The 17315-nt window shown below is 37.2% G+C and overlaps 1 protein-coding gene across 2 annotated transcripts in view; it reads left to right on the top strand.

Annotated features, from left to right (window-relative positions):
* ELAVL2 (ELAV like RNA binding protein 2) overlaps window positions 1-17315 on the top strand; it is an 87988-nt gene that overhangs the window by 62754 nt on the left and 7919 nt on the right. For both annotated transcript variants that reach the window (XM_050987169.1, XM_050987168.1), the window contains exons 3-4: window positions 5499-5602; window positions 17036-17189. In XM_050987169.1, the coding sequence (XP_050843126.1) occupies window positions 5499-5602; window positions 17036-17189 (258 nt within the window). The remainder of the gene's footprint in view (window positions 1-5498; window positions 5603-17035; window positions 17190-17315) is intronic.

Below are 17315 nucleotides of genomic sequence, written 5' to 3'. Positions count from 1 at the left end.
TTTTGAACCTGATGCATTTGTACAGTAGGTGGTTCTTCATTGTCCCAATCCCTTTACCTTCTACAACTTGGCCGATGTGGCTGCATACTTGCTGGTGAAGACTGAGGAAAGAAAAGTAGTTCAGTATCCCTCAGACTTTTCTATATCCCTGATAAACAGGTCATCTTCCTGTTCCAGAAAGGGCCCACATTTTTCCTAACTTTTTCTTTCACCAACTTTCTATGTAGATGCTTTTCTTGTTTGCTTTGACATCCCTGGCCAGATTTAATTCTTTAGCTTTCAGAGGGGATTCTATCCTGCTTTAAGGAATGTTGCTGCTACCTTTAAAAGCAAAACATAAAAAATGAGTAAGTGTCACCTCTATCACATATACTTTACTACTTTACATGATCTCTTTTCTCTCTGGGTAGTGTCTATTTGTTCTGAATATTGGGCAGCGGAGGATTTTCTTTGAGCTTTTAGAGCTGTGTGCATTATTTCTAGTTTACAGGAAATATTTATGGAACAACTTGGGTAGATACAACTAGTTTATTTGTTGTTCTTCTCTGATACGTATTGTGAATTAGCCTGTGTATTTTTGAAGCTAAAAAAGTCATCTTTCAAGGCATGATAGTAAATGCAGGAGCACTGTGACCATAGCTATGAATTCCTATTTAGTTATTTCAACTTGAAACTTTTTTTGTCTTTTAGTGATAGGTGCTTGTGAAGTCTGCCTGCTTTCCTTTCCTAAATAATGAATTAGTGTGTTCATTACTTGTTTTTTAATGGTAATAATTACTTCACTTAGCTTTTCTGGTGTACACTTAGATGTCCAATCAGTCTTGAGCAGTCTGATTACACTGATTAGAATTTAATTGTTTGAAATAACTTTTTGCCCTTCCCCTCTCAAAATCCATTCCATCTATTGACTGTAGTGCTAAAAAGCAACTTGGCATTATTTAATAAATTACTGTTTAATTTGAAACATCATGCATGTTGATCAAGTCATATTTATGAAGCGCAAAAACATGCAACAAAAATGGAATTAATAGTTTTGCCTATTAAACTGAATAGCATAGTGCTTTCTGCACTTTTTCTTGTAGGCCACAGAGATTGAGCATTTGTCGATCACTGATGGATATAGTATGTCTAGGTTCAAAGAGAGGCCTAACTGAAAATATTTTTGGCCACTTGTGCTTGAATTTGACTTTTTCAGCAGTGTCTGTTACATAAAATATAAAGTATAAGTAATAATTGTGAGTTTCCAATGTGAACTTTCAAATCATAGCTTTTATTCTAATTTCTTTGCTGTCTTACAGGCTTGTGAGATGCACTATTTCTACTATGTGGCTTTTGGTTTTTCAGATTTTTTTGAAGAAAATTCAAGTCAGACTGCTATTCCCCATTTATTTCCTCATTCATTTCAGATCATTTAATCGTTTTTACTTTTCCTAATCCAGGTGACTTTCACCAATCATTTAACTAACTGTTGGGATTTTTCTGCACTGTCTTGTCTAATATTCAGTTTGAAAGCATAAAATCTAGTAGGAAGTTTACAGAAACATCTTTAAACAGGTTTGCAAAGTAGCCACAAGAACTATCCAGGAGATTAAGGTCAGCTGATAGTTAAATAAGAAACTCTTGACACTCCTTTATTTAATAATTTAAATTTAATAAATTTTTATTAAATACTTGTAAAATGTAATAATACTTGTAGATCTGAGTTATGAGATAAAGAGCTAATGACACAGGCAGTCTCTTGTCTGTTAAAGCTGAATAGGCCTTAATTTCAAATATCCTCAAAAAAGCAAAACTGGCTATGCAAAATACCTAAACACATAGTATCAGACAGAGCACCAAGACATCTGACTTAGAGAGGTGTAAGTGTTTTTTCAGACAGTGTATTGGATCACAAATTGGAAACACAAAGACAAGGCAAGAGCCTAGGGGAGCTGACCCTGTTTTATCAGGAGACTAAACAGCTTTTTGATACACATTTAAGTCTGGGGATTGTTTAACTTGTGGATAGCTATAGATTTACCTTCTTTGTTCTGTCACCTTTTTGCAGACTCAGATACATGATCTATTTTTAAGCGTGTTACTAGACTTAGATAGAAATGTGTGTTCTGCAGAACATTGCTGTCTTGGCAAATGGAGTTTGGTGTGCAAGAAGCACAGAGGGAAGAGTCCGGTTCTGTCATTGTTCAGTCCAGTCTTTATCTTCAGGCAATACAACTAGTTATTATATTCATTAAATAATGAAGTTCCTCTTAAACATCCTAAGTGGTGGCTGATTTGGTTTAAATTTAGCCTCTTCTTGTTTTATCTTGAAAGCAAATGTTTAGAGATTGAGGAATGAGGGAAAATTGCACAGTAGGAGAGCTGGTTTGAGTTACCCTGGCCAGTCGCCTCTAATTTTATTTGAGTAAAATTTGTGCATGGTGGATGGGGTGGTCTCTCTGTCTGAAACCCACAATAAGATGAGACTTCTCTTTAGCATTTACAACCATAGCGGTGCTTGAATAAGCTTGGACTGAAGTTCTTGTCGCTTACAACTTAGAAACGCAGTTCTTCCTTATAACCCACTTTGTATTTTCCCACCACCTGTCGGACATAGCTTGGAATGAGATATCTGATGGGGTGTTTGGAATAGCTGCTTCCACTGCATTTTATTAATGCTTGTCTGAATTTTCTGGAACTCAGCCATCTGTCTGTGAACAGACAAACCACTTAACAAGAGGTTAATATAAGCAGGAAGATGTAATTTGGTTCCTTAAACACTGATTCCAGAAATCAGGTTTGATTTACAAATATTTGCATTGCTTGTTTAAAGTCAACATTTATCTTTCTTATGGGCTGTGAAGAAGGTGATTTTTGGCTCTCAATTATCTCTCTAATTTCTATTTTAAATCACTAATCTTCAGGCATAATTTTAATGTTTAATAAGTTTTGCATTTTCTTAACCTTTCTAAATAAATAAGAACTTTATAGAACACTTTTGAATTTTAGGTGATAACCTAAGTAAAACAAAACTGAAGTAAATAGAATCCCATTTGCAGATTCACTGGGGGTGGAAAGAACTTCTGGAGATGGTCTAGTAATTTCCTGTTTCTCAAGCAGATTTTCCTTCAGCAAGTTGCTCAGGACCATGTCCATTCAGGCTCTTGAATATCTCCAGGAATGGAGACCTTACAACTCCTCTGGTTGTCTGTTTCAGTGTACTACCACTCTCATGGTGAAAGCTTTTCTTTAATTGTAAAAGTATAGAATAAAATTGCATAAAGTATTTCGGACTTGTTCTGAATAATTTACTGTATTATTTGGTGCACTTTCCTGGGCTAGTGTCCTAATATTTATTATCAAGTTCAACTAATAGAGTGTCTCCAGAAGAATGGTCATGAATTAAATCCTTTGTAACACCTTGGTCAGCTCTTTGTCTGTAGCAGTTTGGGTGGCGTTTTATATGAAAAGCTGAGCACATTAAGAGAGGGGGATAGGAAAAATCACTTTTTCCCACCTTTTCTGTTAGATCTGGAATAAGTGTTGTATTGGAAACATCCTGTATGAAATAGCTTTCACTTTGAGATTTTAGCATCTTTTAAGGTTGTTGTTTAAAAGGGCTCCTCAGGAGATTAATAACAAAGTACCTGAAATCAACGTATCTGTATTAGTAGATAACACTGAAATCACATAAAATAAATGCACAAAAAGAGAGATTCCTCTTTTTTGAAGATGCTGTTGGGAAGAATTTCTGCAGACCATGCAGACAGTGGGAGTGATGGAAGTAACAGGTATAGAGATTGCTGTACGGTAATTAAACTAATAAGTAAAAGGCTTCTCGGATTAGAAATGTAGCAATATCTAGGCAGAGCTGTAAATAAATACAAAAATGCTTTTGGGTATTTTCATGTGGTTTGTTACATAAACGTGACAAACTGCTGAGGCTAAAGGCATGAAGATCATGGAGTCTAACCTCCTGCTCAGAGCACGGTTCTCTAGAGCCTGTCTTCTGTCTTGTTGGGGTTTGGATTCTCTGTTAATGTGTGTATTAACCTGTTCATGGATCCATCTAGACAGTTTACGTTTGCCTGAGGTGCTTTGAGGAGGAGATACGAGAGAATGGCAGTAGTTTTGGGGTGTGGGGTGGTGGTGTCCTCTGTCCTCTGATGCCATGGTAGGCATAATAGGTGCCAAATTGTAAATGCCAGTGATGATGAGCTAGTTTGTAAACCCTCTTATGGTATTTAATTAAATGCGAAATTTCCTGCTTTTTTTTTTTTTTTTTTTTTTGCAGTACATACTTTTAAATGCATACTGTATAGATACCCTACAAGAATTTGATAAAGCATAAATTCCATTATATCTTTTTTTGATAATGAATGGATATACCATTTGTGCTTTATGTAATGTTGTTTATCGTTTTACATTGTTGTGTACACAAGCTAATAATTCTAAATTCTAGCATTTTGTGAATTAGATATGTCGGATGCTTCTCTATGGCTTGTTGACAATTTTATTTTACCTTGTTTTGGTGTCTTAAACCCAAAAAAAATCTCAAACCAACAAAAAAAACCACCTCAGAGTATAGGAGTGCTCCTGGAAAGATCTGTGGTAATAAAGGATTGTATTCTTGCTAAGTATATATTTTTACTATGTTAAAGTTTTCCACGTATTTGCATTCTTATGTACTAAAATACTTCTGAAGTAGGATGCTAGTTAGGGATAGTGTACTGTAGGTTTTGAAGTTGTCAAAAGATGGCTACTGCTAAACTCAAATGTTTAATATATGCTTAGGCAAAATTAATTATTAGAAAGGGGCTGTTGTTTAGAGATAAAAAATTATTTATGTCCATCTATCATCTGAATTTCCAACACTAAAAACCCCTGAAAATAATACTGCATCTTTGGCTGATCTGTTTAGTTCTTGATCAGATACTTGTACCTGTTGTTTTGAATATTGGAACAAAATGAGCCTTTAAACTCCTTGTCACTGAAAGGCTCCATGTAATATATGAATAACATCTGTTAAATTTTTTGACTTCTAATTTGGCTCAAATTAGAAAACAAAAAATTCTGACACTGAGTGACTTTCAAATGTGCTTCATTTTCAAGCAGTAGTCCAGACTTTTGCTGCTATACTTCTTATGTTCAATAAAAAAGTGTAAGAGTGAGTAGTGGATTCCTGATGTCACTTCAAACTTGATGCTTCTGCACGTCCTCTAGTGTCAAACAGAACATAATGCACTTCTGAACCTACTCTTAGTAGGTTCAGTAGGCAAATCAGTTTTTAAGTCTTGCTTTAAACTGAATGTAGTAATTTCTGTGTTGCTCACAAGAACAGAGGAAGGCACTTGAAATCTGCCAATGTTAGTGGAAAAATTAGATGTTTTGATCCTTTGAAGTGGGAGCTGTTCTTCAGTGTAAGCAATATTTGCTCAGTGTGTCTGTAGGTTATAAATAATTGGCTATTCATTGTGTGGCACTGCAGTACTAATGACGACTTTTTTCTTTTTAATCAGGACAGAGCTTGGGTTATGGTTTTGTGAACTACGTTGACCCCAAGGATGCTGAGAAAGCTATCAATACTCTGAATGGATTGAGACTTCAAACTAAGACTATAAAGGTATGTAGGGTTAAAATAATTTAAAGAAACTGAACTGTTTTGACTTCCTGCTTTGTTTTACAGCTGTAGCAAGCATTCATCTTATGTCAGTAGAATAAACTAGGGTTTCATGTAGTAAATGGTCCTTTGTAGTGCTTAAATTTATAGTTAGATTAAATATAGAAAATTAGATTTTCTTTACCAACTTAACTTTAGATGAACAGTTGAATTGCTTTAATTGAGGAATTGTTATGTACCTTAGTTGAAGAAATACAGTATGGCATATTTTTTGAATACTGTGTGCTCTTCCTCATTTTCTCTGTGATGGTATAGCTTCCTTAATAATACTTCAAGTTTAATGTTGCTACTTGACTTGTTCATTTTACAAATCCTTAGACTGAAATACTGAAATAACTGTAGGGTATGTTTAGTTACTTTGTTTCTAGGGCTCTGATCTTTATATCTCTAATGTTTGGTATTCCTGTCTTTTTCTGTTATGTTACAACTCCTCACACACGTGTTTACTAAATTCAGTTTCTTAGATTTCGAGAAACAAATCTTGGGAGTTACTTTTCTCATCTCCTCTTTTAATCCAATAACAGAAGACTGAGGATACTCAGTTGAGCAACTGAGCTCTGAAATTCTGAGAGAGAGCAGATTAAATAAAATTGTCAGGAAATGCAGACTTTTGAACATGTTTCACAGGTGTTGGTGCCTGAAGGTAGTTTATGTTCCACCTAGCTTATTCTTCCCTATTAAACAGCAGGGTTTGCTCTCTGATTACTTGGATAGTGGCTCCCTTCTAACTAGGAGCCTGTTTCAGACATGAAATAAAGTTCCCCTCTAAAAACATTTGTGCTTAAAAAGCATTGCAGGGCCACTAAAAGACAGCTGAAACAAAAATAAAATACCAGTAGTTTTGGCAAACATGTCTTACCTGTTCTCTATTAATAAGATTTAATAAAGTGGATTACACTATTTGAAACTTAAATACTGCTTTGTAAAAAATGTTGGCTCATGGCACTCAAGTAGAGTGGATGAAAGACGTGGACAGATGCTCATCTGCTGAAAGCTTCCTGTGTGTTTCTGGCAGATGTCTTGTCTGCAGTCCTCTTTCATTTTCTACTTTAGGGAAAAATTGAGCAAATTAATTTTGTGCTCCAGGACTTTTGAAGCTGTATTTGTGTGGTGGTGAGAAAGGGAATCTGTTTGTATTCCCTTTCTCAGTAGTATTGTTTGGTGTGTAATGCCTTGGGTTGAGCCAACATTGCTTGTATGTCCAGGATGGCAAAGTGGAAGTTCTGTTGACTCTTCAGGCAAAAAAAAAGAGGTGGTTAGAGAAGATCAAGCCAGGTCTACCAAATCAAAATGTTCCCTTCAGGGGAGTTGTGGTAACTTACTTCGTGCTGGCCATATTTGAATTTTTAATCCTCCTTCACCTTGCTAAGTGATTAATTTAATCAATTTTCACCTTTAAAAAAGAGATTAAAATTGAGTAGACATATATGAGTGATGACAGTGATGCTTTTTATTTCCTGCCCTCCCAGGACTAAAAAGTGGAATTGTAGGTTAGATACTAAAGACCTTCACAGTGAGACTAAACTCAGTTGTTTGTACATTAGATGTCTTTAGCTGAAGCAAAGCTGAAACTCTGGAGTTGTCACAAGCCAAAATGATAGCCTCTTCGCTAAAATAAAGAAAATCTCTGTTTAATTAGAGAAAAGTATCTTCAAATGCTGATTGTTAATGTTACTAGTAAATTCTGACTCTTGCTGAAGTTCAACAGACCAGTCAGGTCTGTTGAACTTCAGCAACACCTTTCAGTGTTAGTGGGCATGACTTGAGTGCAAAAACTGCTTTACTGTCTTCTCCTTTATTTACTCCTCTTCCTTCTTATACATGGGGTTTTAGACCAAGTTTTTTGTAACTGGATTTTCCAAGATCCCAGAATCATAGGATATTAAGGGGTTAGAGTGGACCTTAAAGATCACCTAGTCCCAACCTCACCGCATTTATCTGTGAAGCAATAGAAGTGCCCAGCCTACTGTGAGGCATTTTCTGTCTCTGGAGGCAGCATCTTGGCTGGAGGAAGTCTCTTGCAAGGTCTCAATCCCAGGGCCTTTGCAGAGGTTACTTCCTTTTGATAGACCACAGTGTTCCTGTTTGTACAGAGTTCGTAAGTCAATGACAAAAACAAAAACCAACCAAACAAAAAAACCCCTCCCTGTCCCCAAAAAAACCCCAAACCAAACAAAAAGACCCCAAAACAAAAACCCAGCCTGTTTGATAAACTTAGAGTCTAACCCATAACTTTGAGCTTTGAAAACTGCATTTAACTGAGATGTTTATGTATACCTTCATTTGAAAAATTATTGAATAGGAGTGCTAGTATATATTTAGACTTCAAAAGAAAAAAAATTAGGGGTTTGTGCTCTCTGTGCATTTCTGGTACTTCTGCAGGAATGCTTAGTAATTTACTAGATTGATGGTTCAAGTTTGTTCCCCATTAATATGTAAAACTGGAAGGAACTTTGCTGGTTCAGTCACAGTGTGGTGTATTTTCACATTGTGACTGAACTCGGTGTAATCCTACTCAGAGGAAACTGACTGTCCTGACGCTGATGTGTGATGCTCTGGATAGGGGCTGTGAAAGATACCTCTGATCCACAGCTTCTATATTAGCCTGCAAGTCATTATATTTTTTTTTCTCATCCCTACGGGCATGCTACTTAGTGTTTTCTTGAAATAAAATACATTGAAAAATGTGGATTTGCAAAATGGTGGATTATGGGTTGTGTTTTTTAATATTGATGGCAACACAAAATCCTTTTACCTCTTCTCCTTTTTAAAAAAAGATCCTGTGGAATGCTTTATGGAATACTTTACTAAAATTTTTGCAAAATATCTCAACCAATTTTCAGGGGTATATCTCCAAAGCAAGGATTAGCAGTCATAGTCTTGTCTAATCTGTGGCTGTTGTATTGCCTTGTGATTTAATGGAATAGTAAGGGTGGGTGTATACTCTGCTGGTGAACCCACTTGGGGGGGGTGTGAACCCTGTTCAGCTGGACAGTATGCATCCATTATTATGTAGTGCCATTTATTGCATAATTTATGGTTTATTTCCAATGTAAACAGGCTTGTGTACTGCACATAGCTTGTGAAGTTTGAGCTTCACTAAGTTAGGCAACTTTAGCGTGGAAACAAGTTGCATCTTATAAAAGGTAAAATATTTTCTGTGGCTTCTTTTTTGGAAGATGATGCTGCTGGCAAGTTTTATCTCTGTTCTATTTAAAAGACAGTAAAAACATGGATTTTTGTGCCTGGAGTGGTTTTTTTTTCTTACCTCCTTGCTTATCCATGACTTTTTTTTTTTTTTCATTTAGGCAGTCCTGGAAAGATCACTTCTTCCCAAATGTGGAAAACTGAGAGAAACAAGTTATGGGAGTCACTGATTTACACATAGGGTTGAGAAAATTGAGAGCATGTTTTCTTGGCTTTTGCTTGGGAGAGGAGAAGTCCTCCATGGTTTCCCCTCCCATTCGTTAGGGGGTTTTTATGAGAAAACCTCTAAAAAGAAAAAAGATCCAAGTAAATTTATTGTGAGATTATCTGAACAGGAATATCTTCCAATGTGAAGTAAAAGAGTTATGCGTTAACAAGAGAGTGTTTCAAGATTCACTGTCTAAAAAGGAATGGGCAAACAAATGGCCTCTCTGGACTGGCTGAGAGCTGTGCAGGGTGCTGAGTAGGAGACAGCTTTTTACGTGGACAGGAAGACACAGGACTATATTTTTGACTTTTTGTGATATTAGGCTGCCATAATGATGGACACAGTCTTCTGTGGATTGTAGCTGCCAAGGGCATGCTGAAGATGACAGTAATGCTGTGCTCGTTCCTCCCTTTTGAGGGCTTGAAGTGGCAAAGCCCCTGCCTGCAGGACCTAGCATTTCTCTTAATAGAGAATGCTGGTGAGACAAGTGTAGACATGTATGCATGTGTTGGAAAGGGGGTAAAAATAGTTTGTCCAGGCTAGAGGCCTTGGAGTTGTCTTTTTCTATAAGAGAACATTTCTAAGATGTGTGTATTTTCCTTAGCATAGTGCTGCTTAAAAGTCAAATTTAATAAGGTTTTCGTTCTCTGAAGTTCTGTGGATTATTGGGATGTTTACGTGGGTAATTATTACCTGTTAGGGGAATAGAAATTTAGGTAATATTTTATCTAAAGTATTAAATCTGTAGGTTTTCTTCCCACTCCTTTATAAGTTTGCATGTAATACAAACAAAAACAGGCTTAATGTGTAACATTCTTCCAGCTTCCTGTTGGAATGAATTTGACAAATTCTTTAGCTGCAAACATAAGATGTCCTATTTTGCCATCATCACATAGGTTGACTGCTCAACTGTTGTGTTATGACAACAGCTAGTTAAGATTGCAGTAGAAGAGTGAATACTAAACATTCAGCTTTACAAATGCTCAAAAGGGTGCTATATATAGCAAGGCAGGACTGAAAATGAGGACTATGCTGCAAGTTCATTAGTGTTCTTTGAGTCATTGTCATTAAAACTTGGCATGTGATTTCACTTGGTGTCTTGAGCTACTACTTAGATTTACAAGAAGATTCATTGTAAAGGAATTATCGTCTAAGTTAACTGTTCAGTAGCTGCACCCTTAAGAAATTTTAACGATAGTACTCTTGAAAACACTTCAAACACTTAATAAAATGAAATTAAAATAGCGAAATACTGAAGAAAAGACAGATGATGGTTTGATTTCTGAGTTCAGTGTAAGAGATAAAAACTGTGGAGATTGTTCCTGTCTTCACCACAGGTACTCGTAGAGAAAAATTTTGGAAGTTTCCCTTTTTTGTAGTAATTCTGTGATTAACTAATATCCTTGGGTAGCAATGAAGTATGCATGAGTTGTGTAAAAACTCTATTAAAATACCAGAGGCCAGTGAGCTGTGAAGGTGAGAGAAACCCTCCTTACCTTCTTGATTTGATTTTTTTGTAAAAAACGGGTTTTTTTGTAAAAAACATTTTTTTTTTTTGTAAAGAACATTGATCTAATGTTCTAAGGATTCTAAGGAATCTTCTAAGGAATTAATCTAAGGAGCAAAAGGGAATCCTATGTGGAAGTTTATTTAAAGCTAGTGAGTTTAACTGATGTTTTCAGTCAGCAAAGGCTGAGAGAGGGGCTATGATGCCAGAACATTTAGTGGTCTTGACAGAGTAATTAAATACCTCAGGACTCTATTCTTAAGGTCAAATTGCATTGTTTTAGCAGACCTGAAACAGAACAATTTTTTTGGGGAAGAAATGTAAAGTTGTTTTTGGTTTTTTTTTTCCCTTAAATTTCTGCAGGAGTTAGATAAATTATAATTATGCAATCTTTTAGCTGTGTTAAAAGTTAAAGCTTTGACAGCATTTTGATTTTAATACTACATACACACACACATCTTTTCACTCCTATGTAAAATCTGTTCTTCACTGAAATTCAAATCTACTCAGACTTTGGATGTTAACTTACCCAGCTTAAGCTGGTTTCTTGTTTTTCATGTAGCTGAATAATATTGGGAGGAGGATTCAGTTCTTAGTGCATGTTACTGTCACTTGCTGTAAGCCGCATTATAGGCAGGTGGTTGGTTGTCTTTTCACACAGAGTGCCAGACCATTCTATAAGATGTGCTGTCCTCACGTTTTGCAATCACAGTTTTCTGTTAGAACCCCAAGTGCCATGTTGCTGCTGATTTAGTGTCTTCCAAGAGCCCATCCCTGTGTCTCTGAGGGAGAGAATCCTTGGGCCAGTGCAGATCACCCTAAGGCTATTGAGCAGCTCTGCAGGCAGAACACTTGAGCAGCTCAGTAAGCTCCTTCCTGAGTTGCATAGGGGATTCCTGACACAGAAATTGAGATGTTAGAAGGGGCCAACAGTACTGTGTAAAGTTGATGGAAGTCTGCAAGCATTGCTCAAAAGCGAAGTCTTATGCAGGTAAAAACAAGCAAACAAAAAAGAATACTAGAAAACCAACAAAAAACTGCTTGTTACTACTAAGACTGATGCTGCATCTTTGTGCCCTACCCTCCCCATGCTATGCAAAGTCCTTTAAGACGGTTGTGGCTTTTCTGCATGGATTCAAAATACTGTAAAAGCCAGGCATGGAGATCTGTTACAGTCTGTTGTTTTGAGGGGTTTCTTTCCTTTGATTGAGGTGTTTTAATTATTGTTAATTTATTTTGTTTTAAATCTAGTACCTGTTTTCTTTGTAAGAGGGTTTTTATTAATGTAAAACATGGTTATGCTTACTTTTGAAATTATGGTGGTCTTGAGACAGATAGACCTCTGTTAATCTAGCAGCTTTCAAACTTTTTTGTCATATTAAGTGTTGACCCTCTTGTCTTTCATCCATGCAGTAAGAGTTTTTCCAGAGGGTTGTAAGATATTCCAGTGAACTGTAAGTTGCAATGGATGTGTTTTATGCATTTCCAGATGTGTCTGTGGAGTAGTGCAAGAGATGCCCAAGTGTTGTGTTTGCCAGGGTCTCTGTCAGTAGTAGAAGCTTCTTGGGTATAACCTGAGGTTTACTCATTTCCTTCAGGAGAATAATTGAGGTCATGTGTTTAAGACTCTATTCCTGTTTATATTATTCATGTGGAGGGCTTAATACTATACTCTGTACTCCTGTCCTCCTTGAAAGATAAGTGTTTTTTTTATTCCTAGTGCATCTGAAATTCCTGTGCTCTCATTGTTTGGGCTTGAGTGGGGATCAGAATTATGAATGTGAAGTATGAGGAAAGGTCTTTTGAGACTCTAAGGACGTGAAAAGTAGGAAACAGAAAATGTTCAGAGACTTGATCTCTTTTCATTTCAGATATTTTATTTATACTTAAATTCTAAGTTGAGTATTTCTTATTTTTAGCAAGATAGTGATAGTTGCAGACTGCAAGTTTTAAAGTGCTCTTCTGTACTAGTCCTTCCAAGAGCAAAACAGAATTGCTATTCTCTGATTGTAGTGCATAATTCCCATCTCATGTTTTATGTCAGTGGTTTTTCTTTTATCAGACATTTATGACCCCGATTTAAAACTGTTATAGTATCTTGAGACTTCTGGGAAAACCTCTGCTTCTGTTTCCATCAGTGGCAAGATTTCCAGCTGGTTTCTGTTCCTAGCACATACATTTGCTTCGGTTCACCAAGTGGAATTTTGGGTGTCAGTTGCTTTAGACCAAGTCTTCTGAAAGCCCATTTCTGTGCTTCCTCTGTGCTTCTTACAGCAGCATTTTATGAGGTCTTCCTCTTTGAGCAGCGTCCTGCCCTTAATTGGTCATATCCTGAGGAAGACTTCTGGTCCTTGTTCTCTCAGATGTATGAAGACTGGTCTTAAGTCTAAATTTTTCAGGTTTGTCCATTCATGCCCTCAGCTGAGTGGCAACAGATGTGGATCCCATGACCCACCTCAGGCCTGTGACTCTGGCATGGGTTGTAGCTGTCTGAGCTGGAACACTTTGAGGGGTAAATTAAAATAGTGAAACTCTTCTGATCATAAATGCTGAAAGGCTCTTGCTTCAGTGTCTGTTTTTTCAATGCATTCCCTATTGTACAACAGGCTGTAAAATCGGGACCTTTACAGGATATGGTTGTGTTTATCAGCTTCATCTAAACTTGTAAGTGAGCTGTGTTGAGGTGTTTCAGTTCCACACGGCTGGATCTAAGTTGCCTTTACAAAGGGGAGTCTGGATTTGCAGTTTGCTCTGTCCACAGAAGTGTGCTAGTGCAGGCTTCCACCATGAACTCAGCACAGCATGCCTATGTTCATTAAGTTCTTGTCTGTTGGGAAAAGTGGCCTTGAAGCTTTGTTTGGAATAGAACAATCCTTATTTGAGGGGAGACAGGAAGTGAACTTGATGATTATACAGCAATGTACTCTCCTGTTTTGGGCAACAGCCTGTCGCTGGCTAGTGACAGCTGAGACCTCATCTCTGTGGTGTGCTGCAGCATCCTCTTACTAGAAATCAAATTAAGTGTTCTTGAATCATGGTATCTCATAGAAACTTAGGTGCAAGTTGAGAACCCTTGCCTGGCACAATGGCCTCTGAGAACATTGCTGTGAGAAAAAGCAGTATGTCCTTGTTTTTGCTGTGCTTGCTGAGGAGGCATACTTGTTCCCAGTGTATTGCGTTTCTCAATATAAATTTGTCTGCTTTGGAGATAGGTTTAACGCATTTTCATCTGGACATCCTGGATGGTAGTTTTTTGTTGGAGTTTTTTTCCCCACAGAAACATGTATTTTAAAAGAACTGGACGCTACTCCTAAGGGCAAGTTGTGTTTTAAGCAGAAAGATTGCACTTGAGCTAGGGAATGTGAATACTTACTGAAACACTGATTTAGCCTTTAAAGATTTCAGATTTAAGGACTTTGAAGATACATTAAGTAGAGGTGTTTAGGAGGAAATTATATTAAATTCTCGAGTTTTTTGAGAGAATACAAATAGTTTGTATTTGTACTGATAATACTACTACTCTACTAATAAGATAAAAGAGCTCGAAGCATGGTACTGAGGTGTCTGTAGGTAGTAGCTGATAATAAAAAAGGGAAACATTCACTTGTAGGGACTGTGTCTCTTTATAATTTTTGGTAGCTTCATTGTTTAACCTGCTTTCACAGTTTTCACTTGAAAATTGTGAATCAGTTTGTCCTGATGTTAGGAAATTAAGTATTAAAGCAGTGAAAACACTTAGATTTAGTGGTGTAATGTTTGCACTTCTAGAAACAAGTGTCTTTCCTACTAACTGCCGTGGAAAATTTCAGTAAAACTGCTTTTAAATTGCCGTCTCCAGAGCAGTGCTGTTCAGTGTTGTACAGTGTGTCATCATTCAATATTTAAAACTGCAGGCTTTCAGTCTGTTTCTCGACTTGCCTTGTGTTCAGTGGTTTTGACATCATGTAACTGAAATGTTCACCTGTTGAATTAGATGTGGAATGAAAATCTTGGCACAGTTGTTGATTCAGTCTGTATAAAAGTTTTTTAAAGAGACTAAATATAGAACTGTCAGCAAGTAATTACTGAATGACAAACTGACAGATAGGGAGATTAGTCTGGAGAGTCTGTGCTTTAAGTGTGTATCACAAGTGAAATGACTGGACTTTGACATCAAAAATGAAGAGAGATATGTATATCACGTACTCTAGGCAAGGTTCCTTTAATAGGAATTTTACACCAGTAATATTTTGTGGTGTCCTTGTTTTTCACTAGTGGTGCTGACTTAAACTACATCATATTTCTGAAGTTACTTGTTTCTTCCAGATTTTTTGTCTGACCAGTAGTTCTGGTGCTTAGCAAGATGGGTAAATATAGTGTACAGATACTGGTGATGAACCAATGATTTTGGTTTATTATCTGTTATTACTGTGACTGATGTGCCAAAATTCAGTGTGTTGGAGTAGTAACTTGAAGGTAATAACAGTGAAACTGGATATGTAAGATAGGGTATACTAGTTAGAGTACTGCTTCCATTTGCCTGTGCTCTTGAAATTTTATTAAGTGTAGGCCTTGACTGCTGTGTTAAACAATTTGAACTGTTTTTAACCAGAGAGGGCATGGGCAGTATTGGGCCAGCTGTCATAATGCAAGAACTCATGCTGACTTACCAGAGCAAAATGAGAGAGTTCTGCAAAAGCTGCTTTGGATCTTTATGGGCGGCAGTTCTGTAGCATAAGGTAAACTTGCAGTAAATTAGCAAATATTTTGTGCAGGCTTCTTCTCTTCTGATAGACTCTTTGTGAATTTATATTTTTATGTGTGGCAGCATGTGTCCAACAGTGTATATTCCCCCCGAAAGACAGTGTCTGCAAGGGTTTGGTAATTCATGGTTTTACTAGGACTAGTCCTGTTCCCCAGGCAGTCTGTCTCCATTCCTTGGCCTTGGGTCTTCTTAAAGTCCTGCCAAGCGAGGCATGGAAGTTTATTTCTTAAAGAAGCTCAGGGCTAAATGGGCAAGTTGAACAAATTTATTCATTCCAAAAGGGTAGCTGTCGCTGTCTTTGTTGCTTCTTTGGCTGAATGCAGGCACGCTTTACTTGGTTTTCTTGTAACTTTGATCACAGGGCTTTAGCTTTTGTGTGGCTCTCCTGTGGAAAGGACAAGGCAGTGTGGCTTACAAGGTTCTGTGCTGGATAGCTACAAGTTTCCGAGGTCAGTCGTCCTCAGCCAGCACAAAGGTACCTTGCACAAAGCCTCTGGGTAGAACTTGAAGGATCACAGCAGTGTTCAGGGTACTGCCTGTTTCATGTCCGTCATGCTGTTTTGCTTCCATAGCAGTCTTAAAAGTCTGCTGGTCTGCACAGAAATGAGACAGAAGGGATTTGAAAATAAATATCAAAGAATTGGGCAAAAAGACAGAATGACAGAATCAAGTTCCAGTTGCCCAGTATTGGCTAAGAGTAAATGATGGGGGAGGGAAGGAAAGGAGATAAATCTGATTATTTCTTGAGGATCCTTTTTACTTTTATGTTTTACCTAGGTGAAAAGCCTAGATGAAGTATTTTTTCCTGTTGGAGAAGCACAGGTGTTCTGTCCTAATCATTTTTGTAGTAGCACCACTTGTACAAACTTCAGTATGAAGTAGTGAACGTGCTGTTTTGTAGCATATGTATAAAGGTCAAAGGATCTACTTAATCACCTTAAAATATTTTGACTGACATGTCAAGGCAGCAGGTAAAAAGCTTCCAAAAGGATCCAAGAATCTCATTCATAAATGGCATTTTTTTTTAAGACCTCTGTTGCAGAAATTGACAAGCTGCTGAACAGGCGAATACAGGTTAGAGTCCTACTTCTGCCATTCATCCTTAGGCCTGTAAAAGTGATCTAGCAGAGTTTATCTTGATCTCATGGATGATTGTGATGATGAGTCATTTGGTAGCAAGCTGACATGTAGCATGTCATTTGGTAGCAAGCAAACACACAGCACTTGAAAAACACTTGCAAACCTCTAAGTGCTTCAGACTGTCTTTCTGTGCCTTTGGCCTACATATCACACTGAAATCTTAATTCCTGGGATGCTTTAGTGCTTTTTAATGAGAATCCATGGAACATGGGACTTTCATGGAACTTTTTAAATTTGTTGCTTTAATCATACACTTTGCCCACCAAAGCTTGCTGGAATATGTACCTAGCTTTTTCTCATTTATTTGGAAGTAGTTTTTATGTATGAATTCATGTGATCACCTGCTCCTGTGTAGTCTGAGTTGCATTCCTTCCATGTTTTAGAAGCCAGCTCCCCCCAAAAAACCCCAAAACCAAAAAAAAAAAAAAATCCAATTAACTGGCTTTGCAAAGTAACTCTTCTGTCTGGTGTTGGAGATGTTTTTATGTCTCAAAACAGATAACATTGTCCTGTTTCAGCTGGTTTTAAAGTGTTTGTTTTCTAGGATTCTTTATGTTTTTTTTTCCTAAGGTTTCTTATGCACGACCGAGTTCAGCTTCTATCAGAGATGCAAATTTGTATGTTAGTGGACTTCCAAAAACAATGACCCAGAAAGAACTGGAACAGCTCTTTTCCCAATATGGACGCATTATTACTTCTCGTATTCTGGTTGATCAAGTCACTGGTAAGTAGGCAGTTTTCATGGCCTTTCATGGACTCACAGTTTGAGATATTTCACCTTTCAGTACAATAGTCTTGTCTCTATAATGTATAAAAGGGGTATGTAGGCCAGAAAATGTTTATTTTCTCC

The sequence above is a fragment of the Serinus canaria genome, chromosome Z (genome assembly GCF_022539315.1).
Source record: "Serinus canaria isolate serCan28SL12 chromosome Z, serCan2020, whole genome shotgun sequence".
Classification (NCBI taxonomy): domain Eukaryota; kingdom Metazoa; phylum Chordata; class Aves; order Passeriformes; family Fringillidae; genus Serinus; species Serinus canaria.
Note: the sequence above shows the minus strand (reverse complement) of the source record. Positions and strands in the feature narration are given on the sequence as shown.